Below are 22,511 nucleotides of genomic sequence, written 5' to 3'. Positions count from 1 at the left end.
GCTCTGGTCTAATTAAAGAGGACTCAAATATCGGACACTGGCCTACTAAACATGCTGAGAAACAGCCTCAAGATATGGATCTAAACAAAGACACAGCAGAAAACTCTGGAAACTCACAATCAGCCTGTATCTTAAAATACTGTTAGATGATTTGAATGCATTTCAACACATGATACTGAACAAAATTGAAATTTAAATGAGTAGTGGACAGACAAAAAGAACAGGACTGCATGTGTCATTGCTGGTGCATTTGGTTTATATTAGCTATAGTAGTTTACAGTCAACACTTAATTTGGATCACATGATGTATGTACTGTAGCTCTTTTTGTACATAACACAACATAGCTGTTTTTTTTTAACTTCTATTCATTTAAGAAAACTTTATTACTGGATCAATCATTCTATAACATGCCTAGGGAATCTGTGATATATCCCTGCTAGTAGTAGATCTTAATTTATTTCTGTTGTTATGTAATGATATTTTAGTTAAAAGCACTTCTGATAGTATACAGTTCTATGTAAATCAAATCCTTTGTTTCAGGTGATGTTGATTTTAGCGTTTCAGTGGATGCACCAGAACACCCACTAACACATACAGTAAAATGCTTACATCCGGGCCACACTGCCTGTGTGAGCAGCATGTGACGGCTACCTCGCTGAACTGCTGCAGCTCATGTGTATGGTGTTCAGGATTCCACACAGACAGCGTTGCTGCTGCAGAGCTGCCTGCTGCTCTGCCTTCCACAATTAAAAGACAGTACTCTACTAATTTATGGAACCTGAAAGCCACTGCCTTGTCAGCACATATTTCACTTCACCTTTTATCAACAAATGAAGGGATTCTGTCGACAGAAACACTGTCAAAAGCCTTTTATTTTAAAACGGAAATAGGGAACGTTGAGTTAAAAAGATTATATGTATCCAACTGTGACTGATGAAGACATTAAAACTGTAGTAAACTGTACGGTATAATTTTAATATGATTGTTAAAACACCATTTTCACTTTATATTTTTGCTGAAACTGCATGTTACATGGAAAAAAGGAGACAAGACTGCTGTTCTCCACTGAGCAACACTGCTTACGTGCTTACGTACGTACTTTAACTTGTTAACATAGGCACCAAAAACAAATAAAAGAGGTTCTGTGACACACGCACTGCTCTGCAGGCAGTGTGGCCTGGGCGTTACAAATGTAAACTTTTCAATTGCTGAGAAAGTGCTGTTGTCAATACACACACACAATGTATGTACACTACATCTATTGAGTGTTTCCTTTCCTTTAAGACAGAGATTGGAGAATGAGCATTATCAGATGAAGTGTGGTGTCTTAATTATTTTATGTGCTGCTGAAGAGCTACTCCGCTGATTGACTGATGCTGTCAAACCTCTCCCGCTTTGAAAATAAAGTCGTGTCGGTTAAACTAAACTAAACTGCGGGAGACTTGCATATATTGTATTATACTGCTCACATGTACTCATTTATGCCCCTACATGTATATTGGCTTCCCTGAGCTAGACTCCAACAGCAGTGAAAAGCAGACAAGCTGTCTTGCTGAATTTATTATAGCACATTGTAACACTTTTACACTTTATGTTGAGTTGTGCAGGGGTTGCAGTGGGGATCTGATGGAGTTATAATAGCCAAGCCATGTAAACACTGTTCACTTTACCTGGAACAGCAATTTAAATGATAAGAAATCAGACCAATGCTAGACCTTTATTCTTTCAAGGCATCTGTTTATGAAAAGGGTGTGTCCATTCACTATTCCACTCTTGTAGCTCATTATTCTTTCTCTAGTGGTGTCCTTCATGTAAAATGTATTTCTATAGCAGTATTAAATCATCCATAAAACTCCATTCTTCCATGACTTGTGCTAATGTATGTCAACATGATTTAAAGGTGCAGTTGGTAATGTTATATAAACTTGTTTTTGTGGCACTCTCACAATATCTGACAGTAGTACGTGAGACAGATTATCTGTGGGGGGAAAAAGTCCCTCTGTCTCATAGTGATTCTGATAGTATTTATTTGAATTTACCACAGCTGCACAAAAACAACCAATAAGAGCCGAGGAGTCTCCAACGCAGAGGCCTCGTGAACCATTTTTTAAAAATTTCTGAGCCCACTAGATGACGCCGTTTGTTGAAAGAAAAATGCTCAATGAATTGCAATTCAGTGTGCTTTCAACAGTTGAGCAAAGAGCGCCATCTGGTGGTCTCTGAAAATGCAGACAGTGTTTCACAAGGCTTTATTTGGACATCACTACTTGTGTGGCTCTGGAGGAGCTCAGGGTTACCAAGGCTTGAACTTCCAGAATATAAATTTGTAACAGAAAGCCTTCGTTTCAAAGACATGTGGCGGGTCACAAATCCTAAAAATACACTTTAAGCAGTTAGTATCCAATATAATCATCCCATTTTAAGATGGAAATTATACAATACATTCTTTGTCAATCAAATTGCAACTTTTGAATGTTGAACATTACTGCCAATTAAAAAGTGTTCATTTTGACCACTATTTTAGATTTAGTCTTATCCTTTAGACAAAAATGCTTAGTAGTTTAAGTCATTTTTATCCTTAATAGTTTTAGTCTAGTTTTAGTCAACAAAAATTCAAAACATTTCAGTTGATGAAAATTCCTGACATTTAAGTCAACTTTTAGTCATTATGTTTTCTATGTTTTATATCTTTAAACTAATCCAGTGAGGCTAATTAATGTATCAGAAATTAGAATCAAGGTGACAAGCTGTATAAAAATTTCAACATTTTCAACAGCACAGCAAGCCCAGCCCCTTAAGCCTTAAAGTGAAACTGAGGGTTACAGTGCCAGCCCTCTAACTACCTGTCTGCGATACCGTTTGCACTACTGTATTTGCCTTCTCAGGTTTCAGGAGTGATCCTGTTGTTGTTTTTCTCCACAACGCAGAGTCAGCTTGGATGGATGGACACACAGTACAGCTGTGACACGAGAAAGACTTGACTGTGTTGCACTGCAGCGACAAAGAAAGACTTAAGCGTGTGAAGAATGAACAGCAGGCACCAGGAAGTAAGTGTTGTAATAATGAAGCAAGACAAACAGACATGTTAGCTTACATTGTGTTCAGTAACAAGGTGGAAGTTAACAGCTAACAGGTGTGTGTGACTCATTCCACTCTGTAGTCTGATGCAGTGTGTGTGTGTGTGTGTGTGTGTGTGTGTGTGTGTGTGTAAAAAAGCCTATAAAATAACAACATGCAGGACATAGATAATGTCATATAAAGACAGCATGTCAATACAATCAACAGCTTCTGTATAGACCTGTCCAATCTGTCAGACATCAGCAGACATACAGGAGACAGAGTTTGGGAGTCCTGCCCTGTCCAAACAGAGGAGGATCATCCACTTCTCCAATGGAGAAACTCTGGAGGAGGAAGACAGTAAGGAGGAGGAGCAGGTCTCAAACAGACCTCCCTTCTTGGAACCTGCAGAGAAGGTAGGACACCGGCGACATTTCATATTAGATGTCATTAAGTGGCAGTCATGTCATCTGTTTTTTCTGCCTCTTCTTTCTCAGGCTAGGCTGTCATTCAAGAATGTGGCCATTCTAGTTGGGAGGATTTCACTGCTGAGTACGTAACCTTACAATTAATTGCAGCTAAACATACCAAATCAACAGTAGACCTATCCATAGCTATGACAAAAGTCTCACTGAATTACTGCATCTTTGTTGCCAAAATTAGCTTGTGATTTCCTTGGAGAGAGACTGGCTGGTGCACTAGGATTGACTGCAGCCAAATACCAGTATGCTATAGATCAGCATCATCGAAATCAGAAGGTAATGTAAAATTCAAGGGCTACAAAATGAGAAAAAAATTCCCACTCTGTTGAAAACAAACTGACAGGCCAATGGATGTTTTTGTTTTTGTTTTTTGTTTTTTTACTGTATTTCACTCAGTGCATTTCCTCTTTCTCACTAATAGAGAAAAAGCAGCAAAGCCACAGACAACCTGATGGAAGGACAGGCAGAGACGATCCAACTCTCTCCGGGACTGGATGGGAGTCATTATGGAGCTACAGGACATATGAAATGCCTTGCTGATTCCCAGGAGAGCTGCGATGAGAAACATATGGACACAAGCAGAGGATGTCAAAACAGAGCCTATCAGGCAGATGAGGATTATTTGAAATGAAACTAGAAGAAGGAAAATAAAGGGTTGTGATTTGATGTGAAAGTCTTCTGTGTCAAAAATAATGCAGTATTGCCTGCTTTAATTTAGTTCAGTTCAATAGAACTTTATTTATCCTGAGGGAAATTCTTGTGCCAGAGAATGCTTTGAGTATAGTAACACAAATTACAGTAACAACAATTAACGTTCACAAACTAGTAACAGCCAGAATAATTGGTGGGTTACCCGAGTCAGGGTCACACACTGGGCCCAGTTTTTAAAACAATAGATTATTAAATATCACTTCAGTCAAAATATACAAAATATAAAGTGTTTAAGGATCAAAAAGCAAAAATCAGCTCCTAATAGAGTAACAACAGAGGTGCAAGAGTTACAAAATTGAACTAAAACAGATTGCCATGGTATTATTGCACATGATGTTGCACAAGAAAATGAAAAGTAGTATTGTAATGTACATCATGTTAGTATGGTGAGGGCTATTTGTAGTATATTTGTTTGTAAGATTTTGTTTTAATCAAATTAAATCAAGTAGCCTATTTTATCATGATTGCATAATTAGCTGATTTATTAAAGAAAAATGCTATGCTGCTGTAGGAGCGGTCACAAAATCAACGTGCACTCACTTTAAATTATCATACGGCCTTTTATTTCGGCTCAGGACAAACAGAAAATTGATAAATCACCTCGGTTCATTGTGCGGTTGAAAATTGTTTGCCCTCTCCTGCACACCTGTTCACCTGTCCCTCATATAGACTAAACCACACCTACCATCCCCTCATCCTACCAGACATCATATCTTCATCATGATAACGACCAAGGCAAACAACAACAAAACGCAGGAGATTCCAAGGCATGAAAACGAAAGACAAGGAAAATTCAAATTAAAAAGTGCATCATAATAAATAATAAATGTGAATGGGTGGCGCATCTGCAAAATGGCTTCACCAGCTGCTGTTTGCTGGTAACACTATCTAAAGGGGCGGTCATGTAATATGGTCATAATGTAAATTTGGTAAAACACGAATAGCACTGACCATATTGCACAGTTTTAATAGAATACTGCTGAAAAACAAAACCTATCGACGAGGATGGGATTCGAACCCACGCGTGCAGAGCACAATGGATTAGCAGTCCATCGCCTTAACCACTCGGCCACCTCGTCCGCGGTACCATGTCCAGTAAACACAGTCACTATGAAGCTATATCAATGTAATGCATCTTGTTATAGTCATGACTGAAAACATTATCTTGCAGGCTTAAACGTGCTATTGCGGAATGCTAATGTGCTAATAAGTCAAGCTAATGTTGACTACGACGTATCTGTGTCATGTGCAATACCCCGTCCTTCACCCATAACCAAGCACTGCACATCCCCGCGACGTGAATTGGTAACGTTAGCATTAACGTTACCTAAAGTATTTTGCAACACCGCTAAACTAGCATTCAGTTGGATATAACTTTTTCACTAGCGTTAGCTAACGAATACGTGTAGCTTTCGTTCAGTCGTTTTTCTGTTTCTAACCAGTTTACAGACTTACCACCACTTACCAGGTCAAGTGAACATAATAGTTGCAGTCGATCTGTCGCCTTAACTTACCCACTCGGCCAAAAGACGGTGCTGTAGTGGTACTGAACATAGGTGTAGATGTTTTTTTTTGGGGGGGGGACGTACACAACGGACACGTCTCTCTCAAAGTTTAGAAGGACATTTAAAGACATTTCCACCATAAATGCCATGGATGTATGAGGTGAGCCCCAAAACGCTGTGCTGCAAACTAAGTCAGAGTGCCTCACCAAAAATCAGGGCCAGGGGCTCCTAAAAGATAATCAGGGCACAGAGAGAACAAAGGAATAAAAGGAGCAGAGAGGCAATGTATAAATGTCTGGTAAAAAAAAGAGTGCAGAAGCACCAGGTATGACAGGCAGAGCTGAAGGTAAGGTAGACTAAATTTTAGTGAATAAAACCTACAGAGAAGACACAGGTATCAACAAGAGGGCCTGATGCATCAAATGTTACCAACCATGTCAAGCTATCTTGTCAGAAAGGGGGTCAAATAATGCTCCAAAGTTACGCTGATTTTGGAATATTGTCATTTTTCAGATATCTGCATACTGTGGTCCCTTAAAAGTCTTGGAATTTCATGTTAGGTATAACTGGAAAACTGAGAGTTGACAGCCATACTATATTTTTCCTCCACCCTAGTGTTCTGCACACAATTTGACCAATATTTGACTTAAGTAGCCTCAAGATTGAATGGAAAAATGAAGGAAAAAATGATCTTATAATTTAATACCTTGCAATAATTTTTTCAGTCAGTGTTTGAATTTATTTTTCTCTAATCATTCATTTGAGGAACTTTTTTTTTTGTTGCCCAGGACACACATGACTACCTCTGTTTTCAAATATTTCCTTAACGTGGAGCTGATACAAAATACATGTGGAAATAAGATTGATTAGATTATATTCACAGCAAGTACAAAACAAATAAATTAATAAATCCCATGTAGTTGTGAGGGGAAACTACTACACCAAATTTGGTGTTTTTATCACAAAATGAGCAATTCGTCAGTTATGCAGCTGCACTATATTTTTTGTGTGTTCGTAGCATGTTGTAAGTTGAAAGTCCATTGATAATTTCTGTTTTCATAGTTTCTGGCTGTGATAAATGATGTAATTTCTGTGATTTTTAAAGAAAACTTTGGAAGGCATGTTTTCTCCAAAAACTGGCAGTAAAATAAATTCAAATGCACCTGACCTAATCCAATACATATATGTATGTGTATATATATATATATATATATATATATATATATATATACAGTACAGGCCAAAAGTTTGGACACACCTTCTCATTCAATGCGTTTTCTTTATTTTCATGACTATTTACATTGTAGATTCTCACTGAAGGCATCAAAACTATGAATGAACACATGTGGAGTTATGTACTTAACAAAAAAAGGTGAAATAACTGAAAACATGTTTTATATTCTAGTTTCTTCAAAATAGCCACCCTTTGCTCTGATTACTGCTTTGCACACTCTTGGCATTCTCTCCATGAGCTTCAAGAGGTAGTCACCTGAAATGGTTTCCACTTCACAGGTGTGCCTTATCAGGGTTAATTAGTGGAATTTCTTGCTTTATCAATGGGGTTGGGACCATCAGTTGTGTTGTGCAGAAGTCAGGTTAATACACAGCCGACAGCCCTATTGGACAACTGTTAAAATTCATATTATGGCAAGAACCAATCAGCTAACTAAAGAAAAACCAGTGGCCATCATTACTTTAAGAAATGAAGGTCAGTCAGTCCGGAAAATTGCAAAAACTTTACATGTGTCCCCAAGTGGAGTCACAAAAACCATCAAGCGCTACAACGAAACTGGCACACATGAGGACCGACCCAGGAAAGGAAGACCAAGAGTCACCTCTGCTTCTGAGGATAAGTTCATCCGAGTCACCAGCCTCAGAAATCGCAAGTTAACAGCAGCTCAGATCAGAGACCAGATGAATGCCACACAGAGTTCTAGCAGCAGACCCATCTCTAGAACAACTGTTAAGAGGAGACTGCGCGAATCAGGCCTTCATGGTCAAATAGCTGCTAGGAAACCACTGCTAAGGAGAGGCAACAAGCAGAAGAGATTTGTTTGGGCCAAGAAACACAAGGAATGGACATTAGACCAGTGGAAATCTGTGCTTTGGTCTGATGAGTCCAAATTTGAGATCTTTGGTTCCAACCGCCGTGTCTTTGTGAGACGCAGAAAAGGTGAACGGATGGATTCCACATGCCTGGTTCCCACTGTGAAGCATGGAGGAGGAGGTGTGATGGTGTGGGGGTGTTTTGCTGGTGACACTGTTGGGGATTTATTCAAAATTGAAGGCACACTGAACCAGCATGGCTACCACAGCATCCTGCAGCGACATGCCATCCCATCCGGTTTGCGTTTAGTTGGACGATCATTTATTTTTCAACAGGACAATGACCCCAAACACACCTCCAGGCTGTGTAAGGGCTATTTGACCAAGAAGGAGAGTGATGGAGTGCTGCAGCAGATGACCTGGCCTCCACAGTCACCGGACCTGAACCCAATCGAGATGGTTTGGGGTGAGCTGGACCGCAGAGTGAAGGCAAAGAAGCCAACAAGTGCTAAACACCTCTGGGAACTCCTTCAAGACTGTTGGAAAACCATTTCAGGTGACTACCTCTTGAAGCTCATGGAGAGAATGCCAAGAGTGTGCAAAGCAGTAATCAGAGCAAAGGGTGGCTATTTTGAAGAAACTAGAATATAAAACATGTTTTCAGTTATTTCACCTTTTTTTGTTAAGTACATAACTCCACGTGTTCATTCATAGTTTTGATGCCTTCAGTGAGAATCTACAATGTAAGTAGTCATGAAAATAAAGAAAACGCATTGAATGAGAAGGTGTGTCCAAACTTTTGGCCTGTACTGTATATATATGTGTGTGTATATATATATACATATACATATATACACACACACACACATATATATATATATATATATATATATATATAAATATACAGTACAGGCCAAAAGTTTGGACACACCTTCTCATTCAATGCGTTTTCTTTATTTTCATGACTATTTACATTGTAGATTCTCACTGAAGGCATCAAAACTATGAATGAACACATGTGGAGTTATGTACTTAACAAAAAAAGGTGAAATAACTGAAAACATGTTTTATATTCTAGTTTCTTCAAAATAGCCACCCTTTGCTCTGATTACTGCTTTGCACACTCTTGGCATTCTCTCCATGAGCTTCAAGAGGTAGTCACCTGAAATGGTTTCCACTTCACAGGTGTGCCTTATCAGGGTTAATTAGTGGAATTTCTTGCTTTATCAATGGGGTTGGGACCATCAGTTGTGTTGTGCAGAAGTCAGGTTAATACACAGCCGACAGCCCTATTGGACAACTGTTAAAATTCATATTATGGCAAGAACCAATCAGCTAACTAAAGAAAAACCAGTGGCCATCATTACTTTAAGAAATGAAGGTCAGTCAGTCCGGAAAATTGCAAAAACTTTAAATGTGTCCCCAAGTGGAGTCGCAAAAACCATCAAGCGCTACAACGAAACTGGCACACATGAGGACCGACCCAGGAAAGGAAGACCAAGAGTCACCTCTGCTTCTGAGGATAAGTTCATCCGAGTCACCAGCCTCAGAAATCGCAAGTTAACAGCAGCTCAGATCAGAGACCAGATGAATGCCACACAGAGTTCTAGCAGCAGACCCATCTCTAGAACAACTGTTAAGAGGAGACTGCGCCAATCAGGCCTTCATGGTCAAATAGCTGCTAGGAAACCACTGCTAAGGAGAGGCAACAAGCAGAAGAGATTTGTTTGGGCCAAGAAACACAAGGAATGGACATTAGACCAGTGGAAATCTGTGCTTTGGTCTGATGAGTCCAAATTTGAGATCTTTGGTTCCAACCGCCGTGTCTTTGTGAGACGCAGAAAAGGTGAACGGATGGATTCCACATGCCTGGTTCCCACTGTGAAGCATGGAGGAGGAGGTGTGATGGTGTGGGGGTGTTTTGCTGGTGACACTGTTGGGGATTTATTCAAAATTGAAGGCACACTGAACCAGCATGGCTACCACAGCATCCTGCAGCGACATGCCATCCCATCCGGTTTGCGTTTAGTTGGACGATCATTTATTTTTCAACAGGACAATGACCCCAAACACACCTCCAGGCTGTGTAAGGGCTATTTGACCAAGAAGGAGAGTGATGGAGTGCTGCGGCAGATGACCTGGCCTCCACAGTCACCGGACCTGAACCCAATCGAGATGGTTTGGGGTGAGCTGGACCGCAGAGTGAAGGCAAAGGGGCCAACAAGTGCTAAACACCTCTGGGAACTCCTTCAAGACTGTTGGAAAACCATTTCAGGTGACTACCTCTTGAAGCTCATGGAGAGAATGCCAAGAGTGTGCAAAGCAGTAATCAGAGCAAAGGGTGGCTATTTTGAAGAAACTAGAATATAAAACATGTTTTCAGTTATTTCACCTTTTTTTGTTAAGTACATAACTCCACATGTGTTCATTCATAGTTTTGATGCCTTCAGTGAGAATCTACAATGTAAATAGTCATGAAAATAAAGAAAACGCATTGAATGAGAAGGTGTGTCCAAACTTTTGGCCTGTACTGTATATACACACTGAACAAAAATATAAACGCAACACTTTTGTTTTTGCTCCCATTTTTCATGAGCTGAACTCAAAGATCTAAAACATTTTCTATACACACAAAAGACCATTTCCCTCAAATATTGTTTACAAATCTGTCTAAATCTGTGTTAGTGAGCACTTCTCCTTTGCCGAGATAATCCATCCCACCTCACAGGTGTGGCATATCAAGATGCTGATTAGACAGCATGATTATTGCACAGGTGTGCCTTAGGCTGGCCACAATAAAAGGCCACTCTAAAATGTTCAGTTTTATCACACAGCACAATGCCACAGATGTCGTTGAAGTTTTGAGGGAGCGTGCAATTGGCATGCTGAATGTTCATTTCTCTACCATAAGCCGTCTCCAAAGACAATTTGGCAGTACATCCAACCGGCCTCACCACACCAGTCCAGGACCTCCACATCCAGCGTGTTCACCTCCAAGATCGTCTGAGACCAGCCACCCAGACAGCTGCTGCAACAATTGGTTTGCATAACCAAAGAATTTCTGCATAATCTGTCAGAAACCATCTCAGGGAAGCTCATCTGCATGCTCGTTGTCCTCATCGGGGTCTCGACCTGACTGCAGTTCGTTGTCGTAACCGACTTGAGTGGGCAAATGCTCACATTCGATGGCGTCTGGCATGTTGGAGAGGTGTTCTCTTCACGGATGAATCCCAGTTTTCACTGTTCAGGGCAGATGGCAGACAGCGTGTGTGGCGTCGTGGTATGGGCAGGCATATGTTATGGACAATGAACACAGGTGCATTTTACTGATGGCATTTTGAATGCACAGAGATACCGTGACGAGATACTGAGGCCCATTGTTGTGCCTGGCCCCATAATGCATATAATAATAATATGCATGGCCCCATGTTGCAAGGATCTATACACAATTCCTGGAAGCTGAAAACATCCCAGTTCTTGCATGGCCAGCATACTCACCGGACATGTCACCCATTGAGCATGTTTGGGATGCTCTGGATCGGCATATACGACAGCATGTTCCAGTTCCTGCCAATATCCAGCAACTTCACATAGCCATTGAAGAGGAGTGGACCAACATTCCACAGGCCACAATCAACAACCTGATCAACTCTATGCGAAGGAGATGTGTTGCACTGCGTGAGGCAAATGGTGGTCACACCAGATACTGACTGGTTTTCTAAACCCCCCAGACCCCCCCAATAAAGCAAAACTGCACATTTCAGAGTGACCTTTTATTGTGGCCAGCCTAAGGCACACCTGTGCAATATTCATGCTGTCTAATCAGCATCTTGATATGCCACACCTGTGAGGTGGGATGGATTATCTCGGCAAAGGAGAAGTGCTCACTAACGCAGATTTAGACAGATTTGTTAACAATATTTGAGGGAAATGGTCTTTTGTGTGTATAGAAAATGTTTTAGATCTTTGAGTTCAGCTCTTGAAAAATGGGAGCAAAAACAAAAGTGTTGCGTTTATATTTTTGTTCAGTATATATAAATCCCTCCCCACTGCTTAAAAAATTATTTGACATGCCTCCCACTTTTTGCACCACCCCCCTCACCTCTCATAAGCCAGCATATTCATGACATTTTTATGTAGCCTACTAGGATACTTTAAATCCAGCATTTAAAATGTTCTCAATGTCTCGCTTTTCCTGAACTGTGGATTTATGGCTGTTAAGCCAATATCCTCCACTGACAATGTTCATTACATAATCCATGGACAAACAATAATCACTGTCTCAGTGTGAATGGCTATAACATACATCTGATGAGCCACAAGTGGGTGCTGACGTGCCTTAGTTGTTATGGCTGGAGTACACATTTGCAATCCAAAGCAAATGCAAAGTATGAGAGGATAAAGTGACAACCAGCCATCTTCTAGCTATAGTGGATAGTAATAATAATAATAATAACAATGACAAAAGTCTAATTCAAAAAAGAAAGATATTAGTTTCACACAGGGAAATTTGTATTTGATTACTCTATAAAGTTTGCCATGGCTCAAACATTTTGTAGCAGTGAGCACACTAGCCATGAATCAGTTGAAATGTGAGAACATTTTGCAAAGCCATTGGACTGTATACTAATTATAATTATATTACGGTAAATTGACTTGCAGTTTTCCACACTACTTGCCACATTTACCCATTCACACACACATTCATACACCGGTGTCTGAGGCAACCATACAAGGTTCCACCTACTCAGTTAAAAATTCATATAATATGCAGTTACACACAAATATTTAATAGGACAAAATAATGAAGTGATGACATTTTATATTCAAAGGGTCAAAGGTCAGCTTCACTGTGACATCATAAGGTTTTGCATAAAACACTTTCCTGCCATTATTCAGTGTCATATCTCAGGAATGGAAGGGGAAACATTTGATCAGATATTTAATTAGTGAAACTTATCTTTGGTGTTCACCTTGAAAGTGTGCTGATCGTATAGACATTCTGTGCTGCTGGGGGCACAATGGGTGTCAGACATTCATGTTTTCCCAGATGTGGATGTAAACTGTAAAAGAAACTTGACTGGTGCGACCATGGGGCGGTAATTCTAGTTTCCTTAAAAATGAACAGGTTAGTTACTGGTTAATGCTTATAACAAAAGACATACCAGAACCAGTACTTTTATTGATGTCCAGAAATTACTTTCAGATCTATGATTCTCCAGTCTAACTGCAAACCTTATGTTTGGAAAATTGGAGACAATGTGGGAAAACTGAGGCCAACATGAGGAAATTTCTGAATTTAGGTGTGCTATGAGATGCTATTACAAAATCAGATAATCATTCAGATAACAGAAACAAGTGGCATTAAAAAAAGCATGCCACTGCAGCCATTTGCGCGAACACTTCATAAATCAGCTCACCAATCAGTAACACTGCTGAGTCGAAGTCCTTCAGTTACTCTTTACACCCAGGATAAACTTTATAGAGGGTTAAAGGTCACATCTGGTCAACATGCACATTTAAAGCAAAGCAGCACCATTGACTCTACACAGCATGATGATGAAGCGAGTGCTGCTATTGTTTGGATTGGTGGCCCTAGCCACTTCATATACTGTAAGTATATTTATTGATTAATGATTAAGGTAAGCACAATGTGATATGGTTGCTAACTTGTGCTGACTTACACTGGTTTCCTTTTATTCAGATACCTGTTTCCTCTGAGATACATGGTAGGTCAAAACATAATCTTTACTTGAAGAAAAAAACAGATGTTGAATGGCTGTGAAAAGATTCTGAGACTGTTTGTGTTACAGAGGTGTATAAGAATGGTGAGGATGAGAACCCAATCCTAAACCTGGGTGAGCTACAACATTTTAATACTTAAATGTTCCTTTCTTTGCTGAGGTAATGAGTAAAATATTGAATCAAGCTGTGTGTTTTTTGCTGACTGAAATATAATTTGTTCCTGTGCTGCAGGATCAGATGCCAACTTGTTTGAAGGAGACATTTATGTTCCAGTAAGTTGTATTTTGATGAGAATATTTTCTTATTTTGGAGATAAATGCTTTTGCTTAATCATTGCAATCGTTCCTTGACTGTTTTTTATTGGCAATTGTGTGCAATCTAATATCTGCCTGTTGGCACTGTTGGTTCTTTTGCTCTTGAGTAACCACTGTGTTATATCTATTTGATTTTATTGTATGTTTTTTTTTATTAGTCTTGATAAGGTTTATGGTCATAATTTGCTTATGTCCTTTCTCTCTTTTATGCAACAGCAAGGAAAGAATGCCATGATTGACAAAAGATACAGATGGAAATTTCCAATTCCTTACATTCTGGGTGATGATTTGGGTGAGTTTCTTTTTAATATTCAGCAGGCTTTGAACACTGTGTGGTCTGTAAATACTAGTGATGGCCTCATGAAGCCTCATGAAGCATTTTCCTTATTTTCTGAGCCCTCTAGATGGTGCTCTTGGTTTAAAACGAGAGGCTCAAATAATAGCAATCCAGTGTGCTTTCAACCTTTTATCAAAAAAAAAGTGCCATATAGTGGGCTCAGAAAATAAAGAAAATTCTTCATGAGGCTTCATGAGGCCATCACTAGAAAATACTAACGGTCATATGACTGGGAGTCCAGTCCAGTCCAGTCACAGAGAGTTTTTCTAAGTAATAAAATATCTGGCTATCTTTGAAAAACTCAAGCAGTTGTTTAGCTGGGGTCCGTTTCACAAAGCAGGTTCAACAAACTCTGAGTCTAATCCTGAACTCTGAGTTGATCTACTCTGAGATAGGAAACTCTGAGTTTCCGGTTCCAGAACAGCTGATTTGAATCAGTTTAATCAACTCAGAGTAGTTTCACCTGGAGTTAAGCGCGTGCACCACAACTATAAAAAGCCAGCATCAATGGAGCCCCGATTCGACGAGTCACCATGGCAACGGGGACGGGGAGGGCGTTTTTCACCCCACTAGAATTAGAAATCTTAATGCGCTCATACTGCGAGTTTGAACACGTTTTCAAAAAGAAGTGCAACACTGCTGCAGCTGCAAAAGAGAGGGAGACGGCGTGGGAGAACATTGCTGCTTGGGTCAATGCGTAAGTTTAAATGTAGTCCTTTGCAATCACAATAATATTACAGGGGAAAACTGCTTGAATGGTAGCCTATTAATTTATTTCATTTAGGTGCAATCCCGCAGGGGAGAAGTGCACTTGGCAGCAGTTTAGGATGAAATATAAAAACATTGTTCAAACAGGTAAGACCTCGGCATAATCTCATGGGGGTACCTCATTCTGATCATGTTTTACATTGTAAAGTAAATATTAAGTGGCTGTTTGACTGTGCAGTTGTTTTATCCCCAACATAATGCTGTTTTCACACACATAAATGTCTTCTCATCTATATCATGTTCTGTTAAATAATTAAGCCTATTTAAACTAACACAGACTTCTACTCAGCGAACAGAAAGAAGGCAGATGCCCGTAAAACGAGCACAGTTTTCTGACCGCCCTGCGTACAGTTGCCTTACTCAAGTGCTCAGCGTCTCCGACATTGTACAAAAACTTCCATTTGCAAAGAAACGCAGCGCAACACATAATATCTGCTGGGATGTGAGAGCATGACTACGATTGGTAATGTTGCAAATGTAAGGACGGATTAGGTTGTGTATGTAGATGATGGACTGTGACGTGAAACGGTACAGCTCAAAAAGATAATTGTGTGGAAATGCTAAAACATCTATGCGTGGTTTGATAACCATCTCCCGATGAATATTTAATTCTCTGCGCAGTAATGCTGCACCTTCATCCAAGGGATCGTTATCAAAAGGACATGCCATGTTAGTGAAAAAAGTCGCCACCTACTGTGCCTAATGGACTTCTAATATACTGACTCTGATTTTTTAAAATGACAGACAGCAGAACTAGGCTACGCCAAAACTCGCCTGCTGACTGAATGAATGAGGAAATCAAATGGACTGTGTGGCTCTGAAAGAGGGCGGAGACAGAGAGAAACTCGAGGTTCATTGACAAAAACCTGGTCCCGACCAGGTTAGGTTCATAGAGTCTGTTACTACGGTAACTGACCGAGAGCTTAAGTTACCTCTCTCTCTGAAACAGGCTAGAGTTACTCCTCTTTCTCTGGTTTGAGTTACCTCCCTTTTTGAAACGGAAAACTCAGAGTTTCCCTCATTTCAGGGTTAACAGACTCTGAGTTTTCACTAAACCTGCTTTGTGAAACAGACCCCTGGGGTAGGCAGAAATCTGGGGAAAAAAACAACAAAAACAAAACAAAACAAAACAACAACCCCTCCTGCAGCTCTCCCCACTCTGTTCCTAAGCCCCTCCCACCAGATGATCATGGGCATGTGCATGCGCTTTATACAGGAACACAGTGTTTATTTCATCTTATTTCCAGCTTGCTCGCTCAGCTTCTTCTTGCTCTGCTCTCTTTCTGTTTATCAGACCACAAGTAAGACAAGAATTAGCTGCTAGCCATCCCACAGTCCCTCCTCCTCGAACCCTGCCACTGTGGACTGCTTTTTTGAGGAGGAGAATGGGCAGCAGTTTGGACATTCAATCAACTATCGCAACCTAAATTTGATGAGCGCAAACCCCCTAGCACTGGTTGTCACAGTGGCAGGTGGGCAGCAGCAGCATCTGGTCTAACCTGTGTAAAGGCAGCAACAGAACGTTTGTTGATCTGGTAGCTAGGTTCGGGCTACTGTGGCTGCTGACTGGGGGTCTGCCACTGGAGCTGCTGCCAGCTCTCCTCCTGGCGAGGTGGTCTATAGTGATGGGGAGTTAGGTGAAGGACATGTTAGCTTCAGAAAAATGAACTTGAAGCTGCAGCCGTGAGCCTTTAGCCCTGTTTAGCAGAAGGCTAAACTATTAGAAACATTTTCTCTCCATCTCTGAAATGCTTTGCCAATATTGATATGTTTTATTTTGTTTATTGTCATTCTCTCTTTTAGACTTAAGATTTAATACACTTCATTATGGGATTTTTGTCCAGTGACGCCAAAATTTAGTTGTCTTCCTCAGCTTGAAGGCTGTCTCAAACACTACTAACCATCTGCATGAAAAAAATATTCTGTTGTGACTGTTCCTTTCAATCCTTAGATTTGAATGCCAAGGGCTGCGTCCACCAGGCTTTTGAAATGTATCGGCTCAAGTCTTGTGTTGACTTCAAGCCTTATGAGGGAGAGAAGACATTCATCAAGTTTGAAAAGAGAGGAGGGTATGGCTGCATTTACAAAATCTTCTGCTAATAACTGCTAAACAGTAGATACCAGTTTATAGAGTAAAACATTAAAATTAACTAATGACTCTCTGAAAGCAGCTTTATTCATGGGTTCAAGTTTAAGCTAACGTTCCTTGACTGTCTGTACTTTCATAGATGTTTCTCCAGTGTTGGTGACCAGCAGATTGGCCAGATTCTGTCTTTGGGCACAGGCTGTGACCACAAGGCAGTGATTGAACATGAGCTACTCCACGCTCTGGGGTTTTATCATGAACAGTCCCGAACAGACAGGGATGACTATGTTGACATCTGGCTGGATCAGGTTATACCAGGTTAGTCTGAGAACTTCATGGTCCATCATTTCCTTTCTTTTGTCATTCATGTTCTGTAAAAACAATATTTTTATTAATAAGACTAATGCTGTGAAATGTAATGTTGTCTAGTTAGATACTTTGAACCCAGACAGGATAGCATACAACACGTTCTGACTCCCAACGCATCAAATATCAGTGTTTGGTAAGTGGACTTTCATGTCGACATAATGACAGGTAGGTATCCTGGTAGGTATCCTGGGTGAGTCTGTTGTTGACATTTTGGGACACCGTGTCAATTTACGCCTGTTAAATGCAAGCATGCAATGTATTTTTCAGCATAAACTTACAACCATGGTAAAACACCTTGAATTTACATTATTTCCTTGTGCAACAAAAGCGCATGGTTAGGTATAGTTAAAAACATCATGATTAAGCTCAACATTGATATGAGAAGCAAACACCGGGCTCCCGGGTGAAAGTATGGATTTTTTGGACCCCTCCACCTCCCCTCCCATCCACCCTGTATGGACTTTCCAGCTCCTCAAATTACGCTGTTATTGGTAATGTTTCAAACTGATGCTGTCTGGTGATGTTACGCACTGATGCTGCCCACTGCCGTATCGTACCATGTGAAAGGATGAGTTTTTCATCGGTGTGCGACACCAAAATCACTGACCAAGCGGCGGTATCTGATGACTTTGGAATGAGAATGGGTTGTAACATGCAGCATGTCTTTAACTCTGATGGCATTCCTTATGGTAAGAATGACTACATCAACATGAAATTTTCCTCAGGACTTGAACACAACTTCAACAAATACAACGATGACTACGTCACCGATCAAAACACGGCATACGACTACGAGTCTGTGATGCATTACAGGCCCTTCTCCTTCAATAAGAATGACTCCATCCCCACTATCACCACCAAGATTCCAGAGTTCTACAACATCATTGGTCAGTACCTCGACTTCAGCGAGATGGATACCCTAAGGCTGAACCGGATGTATAACTGCTGTACGTATATGTTGCATAATTACCTATGTTGCTCTGTATTTTCTTAAAAGCTGACAATTGACAGAATTAAATATTACTGGACAGAAGTGATGAGAGAGTAATGAGAGTCTTTAGGAAGTAAGATTCGGTGTGCACTAAATCTTGCTCAGCATAAAATGGATGAAAACTTTCAAATGACTCCAAACGGTCACCCCCATCCCTCCCCAGCTGGTCCTCTCACCCTGCTAGACCAGTGTGCCTTTGAGTATGCCAGCATCTGCGGGATGATCCAGGCCTCCACTGATGGTGCCGACTGGGTCCATACCAAGAGCAGTGTGGGTGCTGAGGATCACACACTTCTGGGAAAATGCAGAGGTCAGAGTTAGATAATTGTCTCCCAGTTAGATTATTTTCAGTTCAGACAGCATGACAGCAATGAGCAAAAATAAAGTTGTATGCTGTAAGGGCTTATCTTGGCTTTAATTTTTAGATGCTGGCTACTTCATGCACTTTAGCACCATGACTGGGAAGCCTCAGGAGTCTGCACTCCTGGAATCCCGAACCCTCTATCCCAAGAGGAAGCTTCAGTGTCTGCAGTTCTTCTACAAGATGACGGGAAGCTCCAAGGACAGGCTGGTGATCTGGGTTAAGATGGATGATGGCACAGGCACCATTCGTAGAATGAAGAAAATACACACCTTTTATGGTATTTATTTATGGTGGACACATTTCACAGCAGCTACTTGGAAATACACAGCTTTGCATCAAGGCAAATATTCATTTGCACATTGGTTTAGCTGCTCATCAGCTCTCAGCTGATATTCAAAATCAAGTTATTTCCAGACATCATAAAATATACAAGATAGACAGTTACTAACATCATTCATACACACACAGTCACTGGTGACAGGTTCAGAAAAGTGAACTAAAGTTTGCTTCTGTGTCATTAGTGGTGCATTAGTTGCCTCATCTTCAAGTCATTTGGTTTTTGAAGAGGTGCAGTTCCAGGAAATCGCTGGCCTAGAAAAGAAATTGTTCCAGATTAAACAAACAAAATACACTTTATCAGTGGACCTCCAGGTCTACATATAATGTTCTAGGTATCCTTCAGCATCTGCTGTTATCGTTTCCTGATGAGACACCAATAAAAGGACCTGGTTAGGTTTAGAAAAAAACTCTATGTCAATTCAATTTCAATTTATTTATAAAGCCCATATCACAAATAACAGCAAGTTACAGCATACGACATCTCTCTGTCCTTGGACCCTCACAGTGATTATGGAAAGATTCCCCCCCAAAAAAACTTAAATGGGGAAAAAAGCCATCATGGGTTGGCTCTACTTTCATACAGGAGGCGAACACCAGGCTCCCAGATGAAAGTATAGGGTTTGTTGGACCCATCCACCACCCCTCCCATCCTTCCTATAGGGACTTTCCAGCTCCTTACATTAAGTCGTTACTGGCTGCATTTCAACCTGACGTTGTCCAGTGGTGTATCATACTGCCATGACTGGTGCCATCCAGCCGACCGGCTGCATATCATAACACTGACTGACATATAACAAACAGCAGCTATAACAAACAGCAGCGAGGCCAAAATCACTGATAAAATGGCAGTATTTGACAACTTCAGGATGCTTTCAGTCTTTATGCTAAGATTAATCTAGATTCATACTTAATGGACAGACTTGAGAATGGTATGTATTATTTCGTCCAACTCTTGGCAAGAAAGTGATTGAGAGTACTTTCCAAAATGTCAAACCAGTCCTTTACAGTACATACTGTAACATGAGGACTAACAGCTAATGTCAAGCAAAACCACTTAATGTACAAACCATATTGCCACATATGGTAAGATTTGTCCTCTTGTCCTTTTCCTGTGACCCAGCTGATTCTGACCACACATGGAAGATCGCCCATGTCCCAATGGAAGTAGGAGTAAAATTCCGTTATGCTTTCCAAGCTGTGCCCGGTGATCCCTCTGCATCTGCTGGTGGCATCTTCATCGACGACATCAGCCTAACGGAGACACGCTGCCCCAACGGCGTGTGGAGGATCCAGAACTTCTCCACGATCATGGAAACGGCTGACCGTGACACATTCATTGACAGCCCTCGTTTCTACAGCCCTGAAGGCTACGGTTACGGTGTCCGTATCTGGCCACTGTCGACTTATGCTGATTACACTGGGAACTACACAGGGCTGTATTTCTTCCTGGCCAGCGGGGCAAATGATGTGGTGATGCAGTGGCCAGCAGTAAACAGACAGGCCACCTTGGTTGTGATGGACCAAGACCCAGACATTAAGCTGAGGATGTCCACCGCTCGCAGCCTCACAACTGATATGAGGAAGAGTAAGTGTTGCATATCCATTATCCCCAGACAGATTAAGACAAAAGCACTGCAGTGGCATCATGCACACAAATTCAACAGGCAGTACAATGAATCAAACATAGTACTGTGAAAGTTGCAAACATGTTCAATTGGACTCTGAAACACTAAGCAAACACATATGCCAGCTTCCAACAATACGAGGTCACAGGTTTTTGGATGACTACAGTATGATTGAAATAGTGGGATCACTACTCACATGACAGATTGTTTTTTTTGTGCCCTCTAGCCCCAGATGGAAAGTTCTTTTGGGACAATCCCGCCAAAGTGGGGACATATGACCCTTCCTGTGATTGCTACAAAAGTGAATCATGGGGCTGGCGGAATTTTGTCAAGCACTTTGACCTCAGGCGGCGCAATTATCTCAAGAACGATGACCTCATCATCTTCATCGACTTTGAGGGTTAGTGGTCTGTGGTCAGTATTGTTTGTGCTGCGTGCCAGGATGCATGCGTAACAAGTAATTATGTCTTTTCCCACAGATATAACATCACTAATCAACACAGAAGTGCCCATTAAACCAAAGGAGTGAGGTCACACAAGATTTTATATCATGATTAACAGCAGGTAAGACAACATACACTTTTGTTTCACAGATTATTGTATGTGCTCAGGATCATGTGAAGTTACTTTTTTTCATTCAAAATAATCAGATGCAACATACGCAGCTGAGATGAGAAGAACTACCACTGGAGATGAAGAAAGGATGCCATGACACATTATCAGAATCATTTAAAAAACATAAACTTTAAAAATTTAAAGATATCTAAATATAAAAAAGTTGAATACTGTATATGCATGCTTTTGGACAGTGTCATCATTTTTGAACAGCAACTTTCTTTCTCACTGAACCACTGTCTTAATAAAAGTTATTAAATTCTGCCATTAAAGAAGAAGTCTGTGGTATGTTTCTTTTGTCTTGTGATGTAAAAGTGGCTGCCATGTGAGGGACCATTAGAGATCATGGAATTAAAGGGTGTCGTGCTCTAAGCTGTAAATTAACAGACTAGTACTTCAATGTGGTTTTTATTCATTTAAAATGATGCAATATGTAAATATAACACAATAATAAGCAGCATGATTTCAGAGAGATCATTTATCATTAATTGATTATTACTATTAAAGGAGAAAACCGACCTTTTAATGCACTAACATCTGTTTATTTGTCACCCTGTCTGTAACAACAGTTGTGTAGTGACCTCTGAGGCTCTGGAGATGCTTTGTCAAGTCAGGGGATGTAATCCTGATAACTGTCAACCAAATATACACTATTGGTTGCATTGTGGGAAATGTAGGATCTAACTGATTTGGAGCTTGACCTTAGCCTGAATCCAGACCTGTGAATCATAGCCTCCATCTTTGACTTAGTCAGCTATTCAAATAGTTCTGGCATTGCGTCCATTAATGCCTGTGTCTGATGGTTAGAAAACAATTGAATTAGCAGACAGGATTACTGTAATATACAATAATAATACAAGAAGTGGGACATCATCTTAGTACATGAGTTCTTACCTTGATGTAAAATAGTAAAAAAAAAAAAAGGCAAGAAGTGTTGTGATGAGATCAATGCACTTTACAATTTGTAGTGAGGCTACATGTAAAGAAAAACAGCTCTTAAAATTTTAAACTTAAGACCAGTGGTCTTAAGTGGTCATTGTTTTTCAGGCCAAGGACCCCTTGGCTGAAAGAGAAACGGAGCAGGAACCCCCAACTCAGTTGCATATTCAATTGGGCCAACATAACATGTAGGACAGCCTATGTACCATGTATAAAC

At 40.5% G+C, this 22,511-nt stretch overlaps 2 protein-coding genes and 1 non-coding gene across 3 annotated transcripts; 2 read left to right on the top strand and 1 right to left on the bottom strand.

Annotated features, from left to right (window-relative positions):
- The first annotated feature begins 2,882 nt into the window (after positions 1–2,882).
- Positions 2,883–4,206, top strand: LOC117270413 (protein FAM177A1). The gene is made up of 5 exons (XM_033648012.2): positions 2,883–3,048; positions 3,316–3,474; positions 3,556–3,610; positions 3,722–3,816; positions 3,962–4,206. Exons 1-5 carry the CDS (start codon positions 3,028–3,030, stop codon positions 4,169–4,171), a joined length of 540 nt encoding a protein of 179 aa, XP_033503903.1. The 5' UTR covers positions 2,883–3,027; the 3' UTR covers positions 4,172–4,206.
- A 1,042-nt stretch (positions 4,207–5,248) lies between these two features.
- On the bottom strand, positions 5,249–5,330 carry trnas-gcu (transfer RNA serine (anticodon GCU)). Its single transcript has one exon. It is a non-coding gene; the product is annotated as a tRNA-Ser (tRNA).
- A 7,962-nt stretch (positions 5,331–13,292) lies between these two features.
- mep1a.1 (meprin A, alpha (PABA peptide hydrolase), tandem duplicate 1) lies at positions 13,293–21,633 on the top strand. Its single transcript, XM_033648148.2, has 14 exons — positions 13,293–13,415; positions 13,507–13,531; positions 13,616–13,660; positions 13,779–13,819; positions 14,078–14,153; positions 16,918–17,035; positions 17,195–17,370; positions 18,147–18,368; positions 18,576–18,722; positions 18,838–19,053; positions 20,236–20,700; positions 20,967–21,140; positions 21,220–21,304; positions 21,391–21,633. Exons 1-13 carry the CDS (start codon positions 13,356–13,358, stop codon positions 21,267–21,269), a joined length of 1,815 nt encoding a protein of 604 aa, XP_033504039.1. The 5' UTR covers positions 13,293–13,355; the 3' UTR covers positions 21,270–21,304; positions 21,391–21,633.
- Positions 21,634–22,511: the final 878 nt, after the last annotated feature.

This window comes from Epinephelus lanceolatus, chromosome 13, assembly GCF_041903045.1.
Source record: "Epinephelus lanceolatus isolate andai-2023 chromosome 13, ASM4190304v1, whole genome shotgun sequence".
Taxonomy (NCBI): domain Eukaryota; kingdom Metazoa; phylum Chordata; class Actinopteri; order Perciformes; family Serranidae; genus Epinephelus; species Epinephelus lanceolatus.
Note: the sequence above shows the minus strand (reverse complement) of the source record. Positions and strands in the feature narration are given on the sequence as shown.

Coding starts and splice junctions, on each gene's coding strand:
- LOC117270413 (XM_033648012.2), top strand. CDS start 3,028: ATGAACAGCAGGCACCAGGAA. Junction 3,049..3,315: donor TGAACAGCAGGCACCAGGAA/GTAAGTGTTGTA, acceptor CCAATCTGTCAG/ACATCAGCAGACATACAGGA. Junction 3,475..3,555: donor TCTTGGAACCTGCAGAGAAG/GTAGGACACCGG, acceptor CTTCTTTCTCAG/GCTAGGCTGTCATTCAAGAA.
- mep1a.1 (XM_033648148.2), top strand. CDS start 13,356: ATGATGATGAAGCGAGTGCTGCTATTGTTTGGATTGGTGGCCCTAGCC. Junction 14,154..16,917: donor CATTCTGGGTGATGATTTGG/GTGAGTTTCTTT, acceptor TTCAATCCTTAG/ATTTGAATGCCAAGGGCTGC. Junction 18,369..18,575: donor GAACCGGATGTATAACTGCT/GTACGTATATGT, acceptor ATCCCTCCCCAG/CTGGTCCTCTCACCCTGCTA.